Source organism: Oreochromis niloticus, linkage group LG8 (genome assembly GCF_001858045.2).
Source record: "Oreochromis niloticus isolate F11D_XX linkage group LG8, O_niloticus_UMD_NMBU, whole genome shotgun sequence".
In the NCBI taxonomy this organism is placed as follows: Eukaryota; Metazoa; Chordata; class Actinopteri; order Cichliformes; family Cichlidae; genus Oreochromis; species Oreochromis niloticus.
Window position 1 is genome coordinate 3,842,561 of NC_031973.2, and position 20,820 is coordinate 3,863,380.

The window sequence follows — 20,820 nt, forward strand, 5'->3', positions numbered from 1 at the left end:
GCAGCTGCAGCCAAAATTTCTGTTTCATCATGAAGGGATCAGCGTGAAGTGTTGCTGAAAGTTTGTGACGTTATTTCAGTTGTACTTGTTTTATTTCATAGGGGGGAAAAAAATCACTGCCTCTATAAATAGATGTTTAAAGAGACCGGCCAGTGGGGGAATTTGGTCATCTGAATAATCCTGTGCTTCAGTTTGGGGAAGACTCTGTTCTTTTCCAGTGCACAATTCAAGCTCCATAGTGATATGGTTGGATGAGTATGGTGTGGAAGAACTTGACTGGTCCACACAGACCACAACCGTATCGAACACCTTTGAGATGAACCAGCATGAAAATTGCAAGCCTGGCCCTTTTGTCCAACATCAGCATCTGACCTCAAGAGTGTTCTTCTAAATGAATGAGCAAAAATCTCCACAGTATCTTGCAGAAGAGCTGAAGAGCTCTGCAAGACAACAAACTGTCTGAAGACCTCAGCGAACAAAAGCTGAAGAGTTACAGGTGAACGGTGCATAATCAGGACTGCTGAGAGCGTGCCCTGGCTGGTCAGCTGTGGACCCTCTAACAGGGTCACATGGGATTGTGCACAAAGCAGCATGTCGGACAGCAGCGTCTGGTTATCGTTGTCTGTCTGATTACTTCACATCAAAGTGACTTTCCCGATCAAAGCTTTTGTTCTCAGGCACGAACCACGATCCATCTTAGGGATGATCATCAAAGTTGAGACACAAACCATGTATGTAAGCATCACTTTGTAAAACCTTTGACACTGGTAGCATATTATAATTAGCATTGTTTTCAGATGTAACAAAAATCGACCCGACTTGGAAATATTGTTTTTTCACAGTGCACCCTCCACATCTCTTCCTCAATTAATAGAATATTTGAAGGCATTTTTGAGGCTCAAAACGTGGTTTTAGTGTCAGGGTTACAGTTAGGTTATGGTTAGGTTTAGGGTAAGCTGCAAGGGAAAGCATTATGTCAATTAGATGTCCTCACTAAGATTTAAAAAGGAGTTTGTGTGTGTGTGTGTGTGTGTGCGTGTGTGTGTGTGTGTGTGTGTGTGTGTGTGCAAGACAGAAAGAAAGATGGTTTGAAGAACAGGTTTTATTTAAAATGACTAAACAAAGATTCCTCCACCACAAACATTAAAAAAACATTACATATTCCCTGTGTGTTATATAAACTTTGAATACCTCATAATATGGGATGTTACTGTAGTCACCCCCATGACTTAAATTTATTTACCATCAGCAGACTTTAAACTTTATATTAAAAATTTGACCTCTTGAGTCAAAGTCATATTGCCTTCCTCTTTAGAGGCTGTTCTTGATTATCTCAGCCTGGCTCATAATTACTTATTTTTTAACCCACACATTCATATGATCATTTTTGCTTCATAAACATTTCTCAGTGCAGGTTTAAAACTTCATGTTTTTAACACAGAGTGACACCCGCTAAACCCAAACCAGTCAGCATGGTAATCAGTAATCACAGTTACGTGCTTGTGGTTATTGCAGCCTGGTTGTACCCCAGTGTAGCTGAGCGTGGATGAACTCATCTCCAGTGTTTTTCAAATAAACTTTCTGATCCTATGACCTCTAGTTTTAAGAACTCCACATAATAAGTGGTAAAAAATGTTGTACTAAGCCTGATACTCAGGTGCTGTACTATCAGGTTATTTTGACAATAAGCTAAGCAAGGGTTTGTGTTTGCACTGCATTGTTGTGCCCGTGTTTTGACACAGAAACGGTCATTGGTTCAAAAGTGGAAGATGTACATTTCATTCATGAAATTTCTTTGCGACTTATACAATTTTGTTCTCAGGGGGACTGAAGCGTATCCCCGCTGTTACTGAGAGTTTGTCAGTCCATTGTCCTTTATTTTCCCAGCAAGAACTACCAATCAGCTGTGATGTACAGTTTTTATAACACCAAGAGGCCGATGACCCAAAATATGAATTTAAATGTTAAAGTAATACACACCCACACATCATCATTTATCTTCTGTAGGCTTGAAAAGTCGGTAAAATGAGTTATGAAGTTCCTTGGACCAATAAATCCTTTGAGTTTCATTCGTCATTTTTAATCCCCTGACATCTTCCTGCAATATATTAAAACAAAGAAAATTAAGATGTTCGAAGCCACGCTCAATGAGGAAGATATAAGATCTCACATGGCCTTACGTTGGGAGGCCTCAACAAAAGTTAGAACAATGACCTCTGTCTGGTGACAGCACTGGGTATTTTAACTGTGTTTTGGGCCACAAGGACCATCCAGCTGCTTGTACATAAAGCAAAGGGTTTATCAAGCTTCTGTGAGGTTAGAACTTCAGAATCTGGATGGCCATACCTGCTATCGTCACCTACTTTTCTAAAATCAAGTGATATTTCCCAAAAACCTGTCTATATTTGAAACTCTTTATCAATTTCTCAAGCAATTATTTTTGCACAAGCTCAAACTTTGTCCCATCATGAACACCATTGCAGCATTCTTTGACGAAATAGAATTTCACAGCTTTGCTTTCAATTTTCTTCACTTGTCTGATTATTTGGCTGAGTCAGAGTTTCTTGATCCTGACTTTTGTCTGATTGAGATGGTGCAATACTTGGTTCAGGTTGGCTGTCACTCACAAGTTCCACCTTTACCATCGGGGGTTTCAAATATTTATCGCGGTGATCCTGAGATGGCGATCGTGAAGAGAGCCGCGGGGAAGATCTGGGTGAATGTCGAGGTGAGTGTTGTGTGAGCCGCAGTTGCTTCTTCTCTTCGAACTCCTTAGCGCTAACCAGGGGGACATGCACCTTCTCAGTGCGATGGAACAAGTTGTAATCCACCCTGTAGCTCTTCCTGCCGACTCTGATCATCTCCTGGAACAGCTGACCCCAGAGGATCTCGTTTGGAGTGTAAGAGGTTCGGGTCTGATGCAGAATACCTGTGGAGTCGTCTGTATAGGTAAATGACACAACCAGTTCAAAGTCTGCTCTCTGCAGATCAGCGTAAGTCATGGTGTACAGCGGGCTGTCAGGTTCGATCTTGTGATAGATGGTGGTTGGTGTAGCAAGGATGATGTCCTTCTGCTGGATGACCAAGTCTTCATAAGTCACATCAACTCTCCCAGTGGTGTGCATCATACTGCGGACTATCTGGGCGGTAGCTGTCCCCTCCACCAAGTGGTACCTGCGGAAGTCTCCAACTCTCCAAGAAAGATAAAGGTAACCATTACGAAGGTTAATGACAGCACGATTGCTGAAGCCCACCGTCTGCGCCCTCTTTCTGGCCGAGGCCATTTTGGCAACAGCAATTCCAATGACAAACGTGTCGATGAAGCAGCTCATGACGTCTTGTATGGTGACAATGATGATGGCATGTATGCAGTTCTCAGACATTCCTCTGAAGCCGTAACCAATGGTGGTCTGAGTTTCGAGTGAGAAGAGGAAGGCGGCTGTGAAGCTGCGGACTTCAAACACACAGGGATCAGTGTTGGGATCCTTGATGTCTCCATTAGCGAGAGCTATGACCCAGAAGAGGATCCCAAAAAAGAGCCAGGACAGAATGTAAGAGAGAGCAAAGATCAGAAACATCACCCTCCATCTGATCTCCACCAAGGTGGTAAAGATGTCGGTCACAAACAGCAGCCTCTCCTCGGGAACATGGCGAAACATGATGTTAGAGCTGCCTTCTTTACGTACGTAGCGGTATTTTTTGCGTCGGGGTCCATTTTCAGTCTTCACGGTGATTTCATCAGTGCGGCTCACAGATGTATACTGTGTGTGATGCATCTTCCAGAGGCTGCAGGGAGCACAAAGAATGGTTAGGTCTTTATGTGCAAAAACAATGACAAAGACAATAACAGATTATACTTTGATGTTGCAAGGTGGTTAGTACCATGACTAGAAGGTTCCTAGTTTGAACTTCTGCTCGGTTTAATTGGTGAGTCTACAATATCTTTAGGAGTGGATATGAAAGTGAATGGTTCCCCATGGACTCTATCCCACCACATGTCCAAAGTCAGCTTGGAAAGTCTTTGTAAGGGGTAACCAGTTAACAAAATGTATGGAACGATGGATATTCTGCTATTGTTATTGAATAACCATTTAAGTGTTTTTTTAAAGGAAATATCTAACCATAAACCAGCATTTGCATTATGGTTTTAAAATAAGAGAATGTGTCACTTTCCCTGCTCTTACCTTACTTTAAACAGTATATTTGAATTTTTGGCCTGTTGACTGGATAAAACAGGATATTTGTGCAAATCAACTCTGTCTTTAGGATGTTTTTCTTTGGATTAATCTTGAAAATAGCAAAAAAAAATTAAATTAAATGATAATAAAATCAATTGTTTTGGGGTCTTTTTAGCTAGAAAGGCTGGATGGATAATTGTATCCCCCAGATCTTTAGAGTTCACCTCCCAACTAACTTTGAATCAGTTTGCCACTTTAGACTGAGAGCTGTGCAGTTTGTATTGTAGTTAAACTGACCCAAAACCTGCCTGAGTGAAGGGCATTAGAGTAATGCAGGTCATGACAATTGGAGCCAACAGATAACAGACAGACGAGCAGACGGACAAGTCTGCAGACTGAACAGCCGCCGTCTGATGTCTGACCTAAATCAGGAGTCCAAAAATTGTGACACGAAAATGCACATTTTTGTTAAAGCTCTAATTAGACTTCTGCACCTGCACCTGAAATATCCTCATTTATATTCAGCTCCATATCTATCTTCAAATGCCTCAGGAGAGTCGGTCCATTTACTATTACCATTCATAAAGACAAATTGAATTAATTTTGACTCTACTGCTAATTAGCTATTGAGTGTTTTCAATTTCACAATTAATTTCTGACAAAAAGCAGAGATGTGATGTACATAAAGCTGTTGAATTATTTAACATTCTCATTTGGAACATCCTAAAGGGCTTTTCCTGGTACTGTGAGAGTAAAACCCCGGCCTCCTCCCATTTTCCACTTTCTCTCTTTCCAGACTCTGATGCTAGAGGAATCAATTAAGAGTGGAGGTCTCCCTGTATTGAAACATCCGTTGGTAATCTCCAAGGTTATGTCATTTGTGTGGTATTTTATAATTTTGTCTTCATTGTAGATTTGTTCTGAAGGTCTATTTTTAGGTAGCAATATGGGAATGTTTACCATGAATGATCCCACTTTTCCTGCTATTTGTGTTAATATGTTTAATCTTAATGGGGCAGTTGCCTGGAGATACAAAACTCACTGTAACAGTGCTTGCTCGAGCTGCCACTTCTTTTAGCTTCTTAGTTAGTTTTTGTGAAATAAGCCATTGCTAAGGTGATGGCATTCATGCACCTTCAGGCAGTAGTTGAAAAAAATCCATTAACGGCTCATCTTCTACGGTAATCATCATTAGACGATTAAAAGTTCTGAAAATGCATCAAACAGAAGAATTCATGTGAATTGTTCTGTAAAAAACTGTTTTGTCTTGTTTTATGCCACAGATTAATGTCTTTTGCACATATTTCCATGCAGAGGTTTGCTGCTGTCCAAAATCAATGGCCCAAAATCCTTTTTTTTCTGGGTGGAGGTCAAAGTACTGTCAGAGGGCCAATAAAGGAAACACCACTGCATTGAACTGGTCAAAGTTAGCAGGGGAAAAATTAATGTGGAAACTGGAATAGTGTCATGGTGCGATCACGGGCAGAAGAAGGATCAATCACAGCCAAACCACTGAGAGCATCCTCTACGCCCAAAACAAATGGGTTTTGAATCACCGCTATCTGACTGAGTGAACCGGGCTCCAGTCACAGACTCCACTTTCTTCTGGCCACAGTGAACATCTCCACTGCCAGAGCATGGAGCTCGCTCCATGAGGTCATAGAAACAACGTCCTGTTAGCTTCCCATAATCCCTTCCTAAATACCCTGATAGTACAAAAGGAGAAAAGTGCAGCTTCCTACTGGAAAGTAACTGACACTGAGTTACTGTTGCATTCGTAGGTTATCAATTTGAAATCTAACTCCTAGTTGCCATGTTTTTCAGAACACTAGAAAAGTGAAGGCAGTCATCAAACGTTCATTAAGATGTGCCAAATGATTCATGTATTTGATCATTTTCTTTAGTCGTATAGATTTAAGCTTCCAACAAATACTCAGTTTACATAAAACAAAGTGAAAACCACATTTGTTACTGATCATTGGTCATTTTCAGGCTTAGGTACAGTAAGTCAGTCCACCACTTTGGTCTATACCAAGATATGTAAAACAATTTCAATGACTGAATTGCTGGATTGCTAAGGCATTTTTTTTTTTAGATATTCATAGTGTTCAAATGAATAAACCCTACTTTATTTTGGTAATCTTGTCACTTTTTTCTTCTAGCAACTCCAAGACCGTCAAACTTCTCAGTGATTCTCTGCAGAGCTCAGCATTTTCACGTTTTCACTGAAGAATGTCCACGGACTGGTAGCATTGATGGGCTTCAGTACATGAGACCTGACTTTTGCTCTTCATCTGTGTTAAGTAGCAGTATATGCAGCGGGGGCGTCACTGACCGGTGTCTAGGCCTGCATCGCTGGGGTTTTAGCAATAAGTGACTGCCAGCAACAACTCGCTAACTGTTTGGGGAACACCGCTTTGTCTCTTGTGGCCCGTGATTGACAGTCGATCGCCAACCAGTCACAAGGTCTGTGTGACACAAGCTTAGGTTTACTGATTGGCTGTAACTGACTGAAAGAGAGAATGAGAGCATGAATGAGTGTCTTTGTGTTAACCCTGTCATAGACTGGTGACCTGTCTAGGGTGTACCTCACCACATCCCTGCATTAGTTATGCAATTTAAAAAAATAATGGACATTTATAGTGCACATCAATCCTGGCACAAGAAAGGTAACATGTTTGCATGTTAGTTATGCTGCAATAGGCCTGGGCTGCTGAGCATTTCTTGTCCACTCACATATTTTGATTCCCCTTTGCATTTAATCATCAGTTATTCTCAATATCTGGCTCTCTCTCCCTCCCCTCAGCCCATCCTGTTTAAAGGGAGTTTTCCTTCCCACTGTCGCCAAGACTGTTCTCATTCAATAACCTGATTGCTGCGGTCTTCCCCGTATTATTGTACGATCTTCATCTTACAATAAAAAGTGCCTCAAGTTGACTGTTGTTGTGATTTGGTGCTGTGTAAATAAAGCTGATTTAAATTGAAAATTTCAGCAAAATTGCTGAAAAAATATACATTAAAACGAATGGTAAACATCTTGTTGGCCACGTACATGAATTGTGAAAATGCACATTAGATTTAGGTAATATGCATTTTTTGCAGCTACTGTTAATAAATATTTTTCTCTTTTCCTTCAGTCTAAACACCAGGACACGATGAAAACTAATGCTGTTGTTGCTCTGACAACGAATATTAAATGGGATCATTAAAACTGGTCTTTAAGAGTAACACAAGCAGACAAGTTAAATTAAGATACTTTCATCTTGTTTCATGCAGTCAGCTAATAAACATAATTAGTGCATTATTAATTTGACATTTCTTAAGGTGATGTAAGTGTTGTCAGAGTGAATTTGACCATAACAGGAAGTGGAGTGTCAGGCTATGAAAAGACCTTTTAATCAGGGCCCAATGTGTTTTTAAATGTTTCAAGATACTAAGAAAAAAAAAAACCTGTTGCAGTCATGCGATGAATATACTGTACTGTAATCTGAGATTGCTTTGTTTCTCCAGGAAATGATAGACAGTCGTCGGAATATCCTTAGCAACGAGTACAGCGGCGTTCAGGCAGGCCTCGCAGGTCCCTGTGAGATGTTGACTCACGAAGTTGGGCTGTTTTCACCACAACCACTTTGCCTTATTCTGTGTTCTGTGTACAAAACACGACATCACACAGAACAAGTGCTTTCAACCAAAACACATCCTGACCTTTGGCATGAAGTTTCCACTCAGAGTTGTGATACTTTATATTCCTGAGGTTTATGTCATTATCTTTTGCAAACATGTTTTTGATAGCATCCTTTTGTGTTCTAAATTTAGCCTAAATGTCTAGGAATCAAAGGATGAACTCTGGAAACAACTTGGGCAATTGGCTTGTTTCCTCTCTTGCTCGGGGCACTTACAACTCCATTACATGCTCACTTGCTGCAAATGACACTGTGCCACCCATTTGTGGTTCACTGAAACAGAACCGTGTATACAGGTGGCTAGCTCAACTCTACCCCGGAGCTGTCTGCCACCTCTAATGACCTTCAAAGCCTCCAATCTTTTGGGAATATTTCCATCTTAACCAATCCCTTTAGACTTACATTCAGTTGTCATTGAGGCTTGCTTCAGGAGCTTTAGTGCCATAAGTTTTTAAATGCACAATAAAGGATGTTGATCATTTTTAAGCAGCCCACTCCTGAAGGTTAATGGTTTATTCACGCTTCAAATACCACGCGAATGAAACACGTGTTTGGATTTGTGTTCGCTTCATCAGAAAGAGATTAAATCTTAGATTAAATCTTCTTTAGATTTCAGTATGTTTCTATTATTTTTAGTATGTTTCAACCATCCTATTTCAATGTCATAGTTCAGGACTTATATTTAAAAACTGTAGACCTGGATAATATAATTTAAATGTGTCGTGTGACTTTTAAATTTTGCTACAACTGCACGATCTTTCTCCATAACCGGCATGACTTTTGCAGTCTGCATTCTTGCTTGTTTGAATGTTCAATAGACGCATATTTATGAAACAGTCAGTGCTGCTGTGATGAGCCGTGCCACCTCTTACATTCACCTCATCTCTTTACTTTTGAAATTAATTCCCTGCATTGCTTAAAACACATGTGATGTTTAAAGTAACCCTCCAGGCAAAATCAGATTTCATTGTGAAACATGAGTACAAGCATTACTTATCACCTTGACCACATCTCGTCATGTGCTTTGGGTTTTTTTTAAACAGCCAGGCGTCGTGTTCCTGTTTTTAATACTGTAGCTCAGATTACCAATTGTTCTGCGTACTTCTTGCAGTAGAAGTTATTCATTCCATTATAAGAGCCTCAGGCAACCAATAGGTAACACCAGTTCTTATATAGTATACAGTATGAGATTAGCTAAATGGGCAAAGACGTTTTGCCATTTTTATCTAGTAGATTAAAATTATTTATTTTTTTATCTTTGAAGCATCTAAATCCATATTTAATGTCAGTTCCACCAGGCTTGCAGATCAGTTTTGACACTCTGACACTGAAATTTCTGATTAGCAAAACAGTAAAAATATAAAGACTTGAAAGATCAGTTCTTACCTTTCTGTATAGTTAAACACTGATCCGAGTGCAGGACTGTCTGTACCTGGGTTGAGAGGTTCTCCGAGCAGCCACCTGCTGGAATGAACCAGCCCACTCGCCACTGTAAAAAACAGAGATTAACACCTCCCTTTAGCATCTTGTGATGTCACACAGGCAGGTGAGCATTTGTAATTTTGAAGGTGTGTCTATACAGGGTAAGGCGGGCAGGAGTGTGTACATGTAGATATGACTTGGGTTTCGCACATGTTTCTGTTTTGCAGGTGCAGATCAGTTAATACAATCATACAGCTGGGTGCAAAAGTCTTGAGCCGCACCTTATTCCTTTTGTTCCATTCTGTCGAGATGATCCCACATTGCTTTAATAATGCTAAAGTCCAAACTCTGGAGATTGTTTCAATTATTGGCACATTAAAAAATTAAGTCTTTGATAATCAGATGCTTTCCAGATGATATTGCATGGTGGATCACAATGTCACAGGACTTTTCTGTTCATTGTTTTGTCAGTTTTTGACGAGGTCTCCAACACCACTGACTGAAACGCAGCCCAAACCATGACAGAGCCTCCGCCGTGTTTAACAGATGGCTGTAGGACCTCTCTCCCCATACATGTTGATGATGACTTGAAACAGAAATTAAAAATTTGGATTCATCGAATCGCCTTGGTGTCCCCCCGGATAAGCTGGAGGAGGTGGCTGGGGAGAGGGGGGTCTGGGCTTCTCTGCTTAGGCTGCTGCCCCCGCGACCCGGCCTCGGATAAAGCGGATGAAGATGGATGGATGGATTCATCGATCCATCAGACCTGTTGAATCAGTTTAGAGAGTATTTCTGACAAGGTGTCAGTGAACATTAGATGGATCAATTTAAGGACCAGATATTCAGGTCTCTCAGGTCCTGTGTCAGGTCTTTGCTGGGTTTTTTTATATATCTGAAGAACGTGGTTTTTCAGCATTGTATAGTATTTTCTACACAACTACACATTAACATTTTATATCTGTCTAAAGACAAGACTTTTTAGTTTCACATATTCTAAGACAATTTGAAAAAATTTGTAAAAATACAGGTAAGATTAGTGCTTGAGTAACCTTGATATGCATCTGCAAGCTGCTTTGCAACCCAAGTGCACTCTGTGTCTGAGTTAATCAAAGTCATATCTGTTCTCATTGATGCCTGCTCCGTTCTGGAGGTTTTGTTGCTCCCTGCCACTGGAAAGTCCGACTATAGCCATGCTGTCAGACACATAAATAAATGCAACACATCAGTGTTCTTTTGCCTATATGTAAATACACTTCTGTTATGCATCCTGAAATGATTTTGGTTATACCACTGTTATTACTGGCTGTTTCAGGACATAAGAAAGAAGGCAGATCAACATTAGCAACAAATTTCATCAGACTGATTCACCAAGCATGAACGGAGAAAATGCAGAACAATAAAAAATAGGCGCTAACCCATAACCAATGTGCTATGGGATTAGCTGTGAATTATAGGAATTGAACAGGAGGTTCAAAAAACAGTGCATAATAACAAGGCCGGAATGTTACAGGTAAGAGTGTGAAGGAGCACATGTATGAACATCTGCTGCTTAATAACACCAGCAGAAACAGTAATGATTCTAAAAATGTTGCAAAAACCAGCAGAATGTTATCTTAAATGTTTCCAAGGACGAGCTTTGTTGGAGGATTGGTTGCAGAGTTTGCATGTCGCTTTCTTCATGTCATCTTTACAATCTCAAAAAGCTCTCAGGCTTTTGATTTCACCGCTCGTCATAAATTTATATCGTTATTATGCTTCAGGTGGAGTCTCTGTCTGAGTGACTGTGTGGGACTTCTACCTGTGAGGTTTGATGTTTCCTCACAACTTTCCTTAGTTGACGAGGAATCGGTTTATTAGGTGTCAGCCTGTGAATCAGTCCATCTCTCGATCTAATCTGTATGAATATCTTTGGGTTTATGACCTGGCTGGACAAAAAAACAGCCGGATGACCGTCAGTGTGGCATTTGCAGAGCAAGCATTATGTCATCGTTCACACAACTTCACCATTTACACACAACTTTTGACACCGGCACGTTCAGTATTCAGAGGGGAAGAAGTGGGATTAGCCCATTCCTAAAGACTGCGATGTACATATTTGACTTTGGCTGTGCACGAAAAAGAAAACAACTTTTCGCTCATCCGCCTGCATTCACAACAACGAGTTAACAGCTGGTGAACTCAGTGTTTTCTTGTGCCTCTCTTTTTGAAAGGCCTAGTGTAAATTCCCTTATTCCCAGCCTGAAACTCCTGATAGCGCTCAACTCAAACATCTAATCTCTTACTTAATAACTGTGCTGCTATTTCACTTTGTCCAGGACCAAAAGCCTGACTCGGGTTTCAAACAGGGAATTCTTTTGACTGTAAGCCTGTGTGTGGCGGTGGAGAAAACATTCATAAATCTTACTTTGATAGTACATGCAATCCTTCTCATATAGCTACAAACAAATCTAGGACGATGGAAATTAGAGCCTGCTGTTAGGTCAATAACACACTTAAGTGTTTACGGTATGAATAGCGGCAAACGGATACCACAAATGGCTGAAAGACTGACTTGTGCCTTTAAGTATACCTGTCATTACAGCTGGCCTTGTGTTCTGTGCAGACGGTGGAAGCTCATATTAAATGTTTTAAATAGTGAGGTCAGCGCATGGGTACATAATCCCTATGAGCCAAAAGCTCAGGCTTCACACTGCTCCAAACAAAAGGTGGACGTAGCCAAAGCGTTACTACTCACTGGTTTCTGGACTTCATTTTGAAGCTTTGCTGGCGCCATGTTGTTTTCATTTGGAGTCACAAGTGACCATATTTGGATAAGAGAGCAGGGTGCCATGTTACCAACTAACTGCCCAGCTAGTTGCATCTATTAAAGTCACACGTGATGCACGGACACAGATACCTGCTCGTTAATCTTAAGCAACAGATTGGAAAAATAGAAGAAGTGGAAACTTTCTGTACTGCACAGCAGGTCATATTATTTATCAAACACCAACCGTACAAACACAGTCATGAGGTCCAGTTCTGGGAACTGGTGGAAGTGAGGCTGAGAGCCATCAGCTACCTTTTGTTAGCACACCTGTCACCACACCCCTAACTTTAAGTCAGTGTGCAAACACCTGAGCTCCAACATTCATTCATCACACAGCCGAATAGTTTTTTTCTACTCTTGGTTCTGTATGATGTCAGTGAGGGCAGATATTTACCTGCTAATAAGATAAATGAGGATTACTTTGAATTGTGAGTCATGCAAAGCTGCTCTAGTATTGAAAAGTTAAACATGGGGAGCTGGAAATAAGCTCTAAGTATGAAGTAGTCTTTGTGTAGTTAAAAAATTAGAAAAGAGATGTTCTAGCAGCCTTTAGTCTCAGTGTAGGGGTAACTCACTGATTTTCATATTTTTTTAACCATTCAGAAAAAGATCAAATCTCCTTTCTCAGAGCTGCATTGACCCCCCTCTCTCACTCTGACGCACAAACGCTTCGTCAGCCGACACATCTGTGGATACTCCTTCATTTCTGCGTCGACTGAATCAAAACACGATGATGTGTGTGAGGAAAGCTTGTTGTTGGCTTCCCCCTGCAGAGACAAGATTTATCAACAGTTTTTTTGTGTGTTTTTCAAACAGTATAATAAAACAAATCTTTTAAAAGTATTTTAACCCAGAAACCTGAGTTTTACCCTGTAAAAGAATCATCTTTTCCTTACTGTACCAAAACAACAGTAAAAAGTGAATGAAAGAAAATCTCCAGAACAAAAGCCGGTTAGTTTGTGTCACGTCTTCTGCATCCTTACGTGGAAGAGGAACATGTAAAAGTTGTTTATGATGGTAGAAAACATCATTTTGCTGGACTTTGTGGTTCATTTGGTTGTGAACTTAACCCTCCACTGTTTTGCTGGGACAGCACTATATGTTCACTGGCTTTTGCTGCAGGAAAACACATTAATACCAGTTATTTGACACCTTAGCAAAATCTGCAGACTCAGAAGGCAAAGTACATGAAATGACTCAGTGCTTTTATTTTTCTAGTTGGGGCACAGTGGGGGGTCCTCACATTAAATTCCTCTGGGTGTCTAAGAGTATGTCTGCAAAAGAACGCCAGTTTTTCTGTTTATGAACCTGACTGCATTTTTTAAAAGTGAACACATTTTCGTTTTAGTGTGTGTGTGTGTGTGTGTGTGTGTGTGTGTGTGTGTGTGTGTGTTCCTTTGTGTCTGCGTGCATGCTAATGTTACGTGTGCATGAAGTTGGTGGGTTAACAGGGGTCTCAGCAAAACGCAGACCCATAACAAATCACCTCATTTCCAGGAAAAAGAAATAATTTGTTCCCAATAAAAATGATCCACAAAAATACATGAGAACAGTGTGCGCGGGGCTCTGATCAAACGTCCGCTTGCAAAGCCAAGGCACAAATTAAAGAGGCCAGAAAGATTTCAGGGTGTGAAATGCAGACACTGGCTGCTTTCTGAGCAGAGATGCTTCCAAAGAAATTCTAGAAAAAAGGAAGATATTTTCAAATGATAAAAGATCAGCCAGATTCTTTTCTTGTAACAGCTTAAAAACAGACGTATGGACAGACTGCATCAGAGAAAGGGTGAACCTGGGGTAGAGATCGTTTTCTGTATAATTAAATGTTGAATTTTAAGTGAGGCTTCAGTTTTATTCTGATTTACTCATCTCGATCTTGAATTCCCCATTTAGACTAAAATATGTGCTTTTGAAACGTGCCGACTGGCAAAATCTGCATTTATTATGTGATATGCATTTAAACTGTGCATCGAGAGGAAAAGCTGTTTCCTTTCTCCTCAGTTTTTGGACTTTTTTTTCCTTTTATGGGATGTGCCTCTGGGTGTCCACTCAGGAAGTCCTGATGGTAAATCCGGCCGTGTCTCAATCCCACATTTGTTTCCTCTGTGTGCATGTCTGTGTTTGCGTGTGTGTATCTCTTGAGCATCTGTGCAGCGTGTGTGTGTGTGTGTGTGAAAGATTGCATGCATGTAGGGTGTATACCGGCATTTGTGAGGCGGTGTAGTTGGCATGAAATGATTCAGAGTGTATCTTCTTCTAAAAGGCAGAATAAGCAAACAAACAGCGTTGCAGTAGGAAGCTGTTTAACAGCTGCTGAGGTTTGGTTCACTGCGGTTCAGTGATAATGACTGTTAGAGCAGGAGCCACTGCGCTGGACATCCTGCTCCGGTTTCACCTTGATTACACGGGCTTGTCGTTCATGTTCGCTACATGACTTCAGTGGAGAACGCAGTCGCTCTCCTTTTCTCAGGTGGAGAATTTATTCAACTTGTACAGAAGCGCTGACCATAAATAAACATTGGCAAAATTAGGTATTTAACTCTTTAAAGCAATATGAAAACCTGAAAAATCTCAAAAGTTTTTTCAGTAATAGTCCATGCTCGAAGGCTTATGATGAGCCACCACCCACCACCATGGATTTATCACAGAACTGGAAACAAGATTTTTAAAAACTGACTCATTCATCTGGGGGAAAGCTGCTTAGTGACACATAAAAGCACCAGAGAAAGTTTTCCAAGCCTCCACCACGGGGTACCGGAGCTTGCCCACATTAAAGATGCAACCGATGATCAGGTGAATCAAACCGAACTGAAGCCATTAGCTTTCTGCACCTCAAGACTGACTACACAGCTGGTCAACACGAGCGGTGAAGGAGAACATCGGAAAAAGTTTCACATTCTTCCAGAGGAAGTGTGTTTACATCTGGAACGGCTGAGGATGGTATTCCCTCTGTTATTGGCAGCTGGGGCTTTGGATAAGCTGGTGACGTTGGCTCAAGTTGGAAAAACGACTTAAAACTTCCTGCTGACATTTTAACCAGTAGACATCGAACAGCTTTTTATTTAATTTTCCTAATTATTTATTTTTAAAAATAGTCAAAATCTTCATGAACCTATGATTGGGGTTTTTCTTTTTGTTTTTGTTTTCTCTTGTTGCTCTTTCAGTGACCATTGCTTTGCTATGTGATCTTATAATTGTTTGCAGATTAAGGAATTACTCAGTTTTCCTTGGTAACGGAGCAAAAATGAAATGAACACCAGACAGCTTGAGGAGTTCCTCCACTACAACATTAATTCTCTAAGCTGAATGAATGTAATATTTATAAGGTATATAAACAAGAGTTTACTGATGCAGCTCCTCATAAGTTAATCATTTAGAAAAAAACGTGCGCAGGGTGTGAAGTTTTTTCAGCTTCTAAAGTCAGGCGTGCAAAGGAAACGTTGGTGAGTCACTGCAGCGTCACTTTAAGCTGCAGTCAGTTTTGCTTGAAGACAAACGTCGATTAAGACACGCTGCTTCGCTTAGCCTTGCTCTGAGGGCAGCTCTGAAGCAGTTGCTGTGTTCGTGTGTGACCGGGCCTTCTTTGGATTACAGAAGATTTACGTTAGCCCTTATTACTCGACTGTATAGGAAACAGCTGAAATTTCAAAATGTTTTTGCACTTAGATAGTTACACGCAGACACACGCTCATATACCGACCAAAGAAAAAGAAAGAGGGGGGGGGAAAGCGCTAAATCGTTGGGAGGGAATTTTGGGCTGAGTACACTGGCCGGGGATCCGTGAGGTTCCAGTAATTTCACTGTGTCTCCTGTTTCATTCAGAAGCAACTGTTATGTGCTGCATGTGTGAGTTTCATAAGCATTCTTATGTCATGGCTCATGAGGCTGTGATGTGACGCTAATCTAGCCCAGCACCACCAGGGGAAACAGCTACTTTATACTGGCTCTCAACCACGGCGGACTATTTGGCGAACTTTGTAGGTTTCCATCTTCACTATTTATTCTTCTCTCGCTGTTGTGCAGCTCTTTCTCGTCTCTTTCTTTTTAATATTTGTCTTAACTATATTAAACAAAGGAAGAAAACATTTTATTGTTATCACAGCCAGCTGTGACCCCATTTGGGACTTTGTGACACCCAAATGCAAGTGGGCTTAATCTGTGCTGAAAGCAGGCCCCTGATTTGAACATTTTGTACACCTGTATCAGGGCTGACTTTCAGAGTTATTAAAATCACAAAAGAAAACTGCCAGTTTTTATCCAAGAAGTTGTTGAGCCATAGATTTACATTAGCCTCAATCAAAATGTTAGTTTGTTCAAAGTTAGCTACACTTAACCTCCCCAGTGATTAAAAATGCATCACAAATACACAACAAGCATGAACCAAAGACAACATGACTGCAGTAATAATGCAATCTGAGGTAGTCTTAGCACAACACATCAGCAATGGGTCTCTTTGCAGTAGAGACTTGACTCTTGACTCATTTTGACTCAACTGGTTGTATTCCTAAATAAAAGTAATATTGCCAAAAGCCTATGTCGCTTTGCAGGTGGATTTCCATCCTGAAGCATGTCACTATTTATGGAGGAATTTTTTAAATTTATTTTTCAAATCTCTAAATTTTTCCTTCTGGACTTCTAGGCGTGGACTTCTGTTTGTGTACTGATATCATAACAGACAAGTTATTTATCACAGTTAATTGCAATGTTATCACAAATTGCATTTAATCGCCAACTTGACCCCATTCACTCACAGACTGATAACAGATTCCATTTCATTGCCATTTTATGGTTAATATGATGCATCAAAGTCACTTTGAAGACAGGAAGTGATAGCCTCTAGTTAACCATTAGTTTACTTACTACTGTTAAAAGCTCTGTTTAGCACTCATATATACTATATTCAACTGTCTGCTGACCCTCTCTCTTTTATTAGCTCTTTAAAATCCAACAATTCCGTTTAAAATGTAAAAGCTTGAGTAGGATTCAGGTATCAACTGACAACTTAAGACTTACTGACTGTGGCATTTTGCCTCCAGCTTTGTGGACATGAAACACTTCATGTATAACGGCTAATTTACACCATTGAGCCATGATCTCAAACACTAACACAGATGTAACTCGGACTGTGTAGCTGGATTCAATAAATAAGTGCTTAAAGTTACATTTTTAAAAGAATTTTAGCGTCATCTTGTGCCAGTACAGATTGTGACATCATCGGGTTGATTGGCTGGTTGTGGTCAATAGACATACATTAGTTTATGTTAGTGAACTAATAACATAACCAATAACTCAGCGGAAAACAAGGTGACTTAAACCAAAAATAAGTTTAAGGGAGGCTTTTTTGTTTTTCTCCTGGCTGTAACAGTGAGTTTTATGTTAAAACCAAGGACATACTGTCCACTTTTTTAGGGAGCAGACTTTGTCGTACGTTATAAAAAGAAATGTTTTTCAGAAATTTCATTCTGTTACATTTAAATGAGAAAAAATTTCGAATTTCTTTGACAAAACTCTTCTGTTGTTGTTGATGGTGGGGGAGGAACCCAACCTCCTAGAGCTAACGTGGACAAACATGGGGATAACATGCAAGTTCAACACATACAGGAAGTGCCCTCTAGCTAAGTGCCAAGAACTGTTTGCCTGCATGCAGCCAAAGCAAAGGCAGTCATCACTGGTCAACATTTCTTTGACCACAAATGGAAACCAGAAAGCTTCCAGTAACAAAATCAGGTCCCCTTTCCTAAAGACTTTGCATGTCCATGTGCTGATGAAAGTTTAAGAACCAATCAGCTTTTTGCTAACCTCTGTAGATATAATGCTACCTTACATATTTTTCCCTCAAAGTGGAGACTGCTTTCACTGAGCCTATTCTAGAAATGGTTCCGCGCATTTCCATTGCATAACAACTGGCGCTGGTGCAAATAACCTGGCAATTGCACACCACAAAAGTGCTGGGCCCAAAGTTGGAACCACTGTCGTCTGTGGTTTTGGGAGGTGCTATCCCATGAAATTCACCAAAGATTCATAGATACTGTCTGCAGATTTGGTCCATCGTGTTTTCTTCCCATGTATGTGGTCTTAATTTTATCTACATAACAATAAACAGTGTTTGGTTCTTGAACCTGTGGAAATAAACCTGAATCCTCGATGCCCAAAATGAGATACCAACACGACTGCATAAAGCAAATTAAGTAAATGCCAATTTTCATCATGCAAACTTTAAATACTTTCAAACTTTCAGCTCTTTGACTTGCATAAAAAAGATGGATAAAATACTGTGTCAGTGTTACCACTGACAAGCCTTTAATGAAATGAACGCAGTCCCTTTAGGATTACCACTTTTTCACATGTATCACCACAAATTATTACTTTCCTGCACCAAAAACTGAACAGAAGAGTGGAACAGCATGGTTTATGGTGCCCACTATGGATCCACAGCAATCCAGGCTTAAACACTGTGATCTCCATTTCTGTCCATTTCATCACAGAATATGTAGACGTTAATCAAACAGGCTCAATTCACACAATGTTAAAAGAGCTCTATAAGCCTATGCGGTTTTAATCACAGATTAAATGCTTTATAAAACTTCGTTTTATGGTGCCATGTTTAGAGTTTGGATCTATAAAATTAAGGTGTCTGAAAAACACTTGCCTTAATCTATTTGTTTACTGGCCATTATACAAGCTGTGTAAACAGCCTCTTAGGTACCTCAATAAAAGCATGTCTGTGTTCACTCAGCTAGTATGCTAATGTCTGAAGGGGCCTCGTTTGGAGCTACCACTGTACCTTCCTGTCTTCATTGCTAACTTAGTTTTGTTTCTTTTGTAACGTATCTGTTCCCTTTCTTGCACAACTATGTCATTACTTTTCAAGTTCAAGAAATCTGATCGTTGATTTAACATCCAGTCTTTAACTTGCCAAACTCTCTTTTTTCTGTAACGGACAAAATGATTCAACCTCTCAGAATCTCTTGGAAATATCTTTGTTGAAACAATCTCATTCCAACTGCACTAAAAATATCATCGACTTCAAGAGTTGTCTTGCGGTCTTGGGCTCACAAGTTGGGTTTGAATATCAGGTCCAAAGTTTCCAATCAGATTGACAGCATTCTGCGGGGCGATTGTTCAGATCTTAGCATGAGGTCGAAATTCAATGATATGACTACAGCTTGCTTATTTAGCCTAATTCAACCACAATCTCCATCAAGAAAGTCTTGGCTCTGTTTTTCTTCAACCTCTGTTCTGGGGTAAAAATAGCCTTTAACACAGGCGAAGAGTTCAGATTCAGGAAAACAACCTTGTTTAGAACATTTAATGAGAATTGAAACTCACTGACAAACTGATGCTCGCAAATCAACACAGACCACAAATGCACATCCTTATTGCTTTGTGCTAAAGTCACTTACTTTTTTGATGCACTCAAGTCCAGAAATGGAACGCCCACTGAGGCTTAGATGAGGCGTTCAGATGTTTTTCCTCATATTTTACTATTTAACTAGCTCTAAAAAAAAAAAAAGACATTGCAGCAGCAATGCTCCTCACAAAGGTTGGGTTGCCGTCTGTGCTCTAGACTCTCATTGTACATTAAACACCTTCCTGGAATGTCTTACCTGATGGCATGTGGAGGACAAAGTCCCATCGGAGTGTTTTGTAATCTGTAAACTGGAGCAAGTTTGCGAGAGGTACTGGGGGCTGAAAACCTTCACAAAATTAGAAAATAAACTTCAGAAAACATTTTTTTACTACAGTGATTTAGTAGAAGTATTTGTCTCCAGGGGTTCACTTGGTTCTGAGAGAGCAATATGAGAAATTGTTCATTCTAAGTGGAATGTGTAAGAGGATGCTGCTCATCCACTCGGCCTTGTTAAAACAGTTGCATAATCACCAACTGAGGTAAATATACCCATCTCACAGTGCTTCTGAAGCTACTGTTGAAAGGGTAGCTTTACTTGGGTGATTACAGGAAGCTTCTCAGTCAATTTCCAATAGTACATCAATGATACTGGTGTAGAGACGTTTTTAACTGGTTTTGAATCAGCCCAATAGCATTCCTCTTATGATTTATGAGGCCGCACTCTCTGTGTTGGGTTTTTTTTTCCAGTCAACTAATGTATACCTTTACTATGATAAAGATAAGAAGTGTAACTGGTTGTCTGCTAGTCAGAGGTTTAGTGGTTTAATCCAGGTTTACACCAGTTTGCATGTTCATTGGGCAAACTACACAACCCCTAGTTTCCAGTGTATTTGTCAGAGCGTGAGTACGTATGTGCAAATGTTAGACAAGGGTCTCTGGTATAGAAGAGCACGCTTGCATGGATGTGATTGTATTGAAAAGTGCTGTACAAGTGCTGGTCCATCTAGTTTCATGCTACTAGATCAGGGGTGCCCAATCCTAGTCCTCGAGAGCTACTGTCCTGCAGCTTTTAGATGCATCCCTACTCCAACACAGCTGAATCAAATGGTTTGATGACCTCTTCAGCATGCCATCAAGTTTGGCAAAGGCCTGATAACAAGACATTCATTTGATTCAGGTGTGTTGGAACAAGGATGAATCTAAAAGCTGCAGGAAAGTAGCTCTCGAGGACTAGGATTGGGCACCCCTGTACTAGATCATCCCTAATACTGTGCAGATGACATTATGAACTTTTTCTCTTATGCTGTCACTGTCCGTAGACATCGATCATCGGTCCTTTGGTTAAAACACAGCAGTCGCACATCCTAAACGCAAGTCTACATA

General features: G+C 40.3%; 1 protein-coding gene across 2 annotated transcripts; it reads right to left on the reverse strand.

The window, feature by feature from the left end:
- Nucleotides 1–1,087: 1,087 nt before the first annotated feature.
- kcnj16a (potassium inwardly rectifying channel subfamily J member 16a) lies at nucleotides 1,088–19,642 on the reverse strand. 2 transcript variants are annotated; one of them, XM_005453675.3, is made up of 3 exons: nucleotides 19,490–19,642; nucleotides 9,248–9,350; nucleotides 1,088–3,786 (listed from the first exon to the last, which is right to left on the reverse strand). In XM_005453675.3, coding segments are annotated over exons 1-3 (1,371 nt in total). In that variant the 5' UTR covers nucleotides 19,491–19,642; the 3' UTR covers nucleotides 1,088–2,519. The 2 variants fall into 2 exon arrangements, with proteins under 2 accessions (XP_005453732.1, XP_005453733.1); XM_005453676.3 differs by lacking the exon at nucleotides 19,490–19,642 and adding an exon at nucleotides 9,565–9,580.
- Between the last annotated feature and the right edge of the window lie 1,178 nt (nucleotides 19,643–20,820).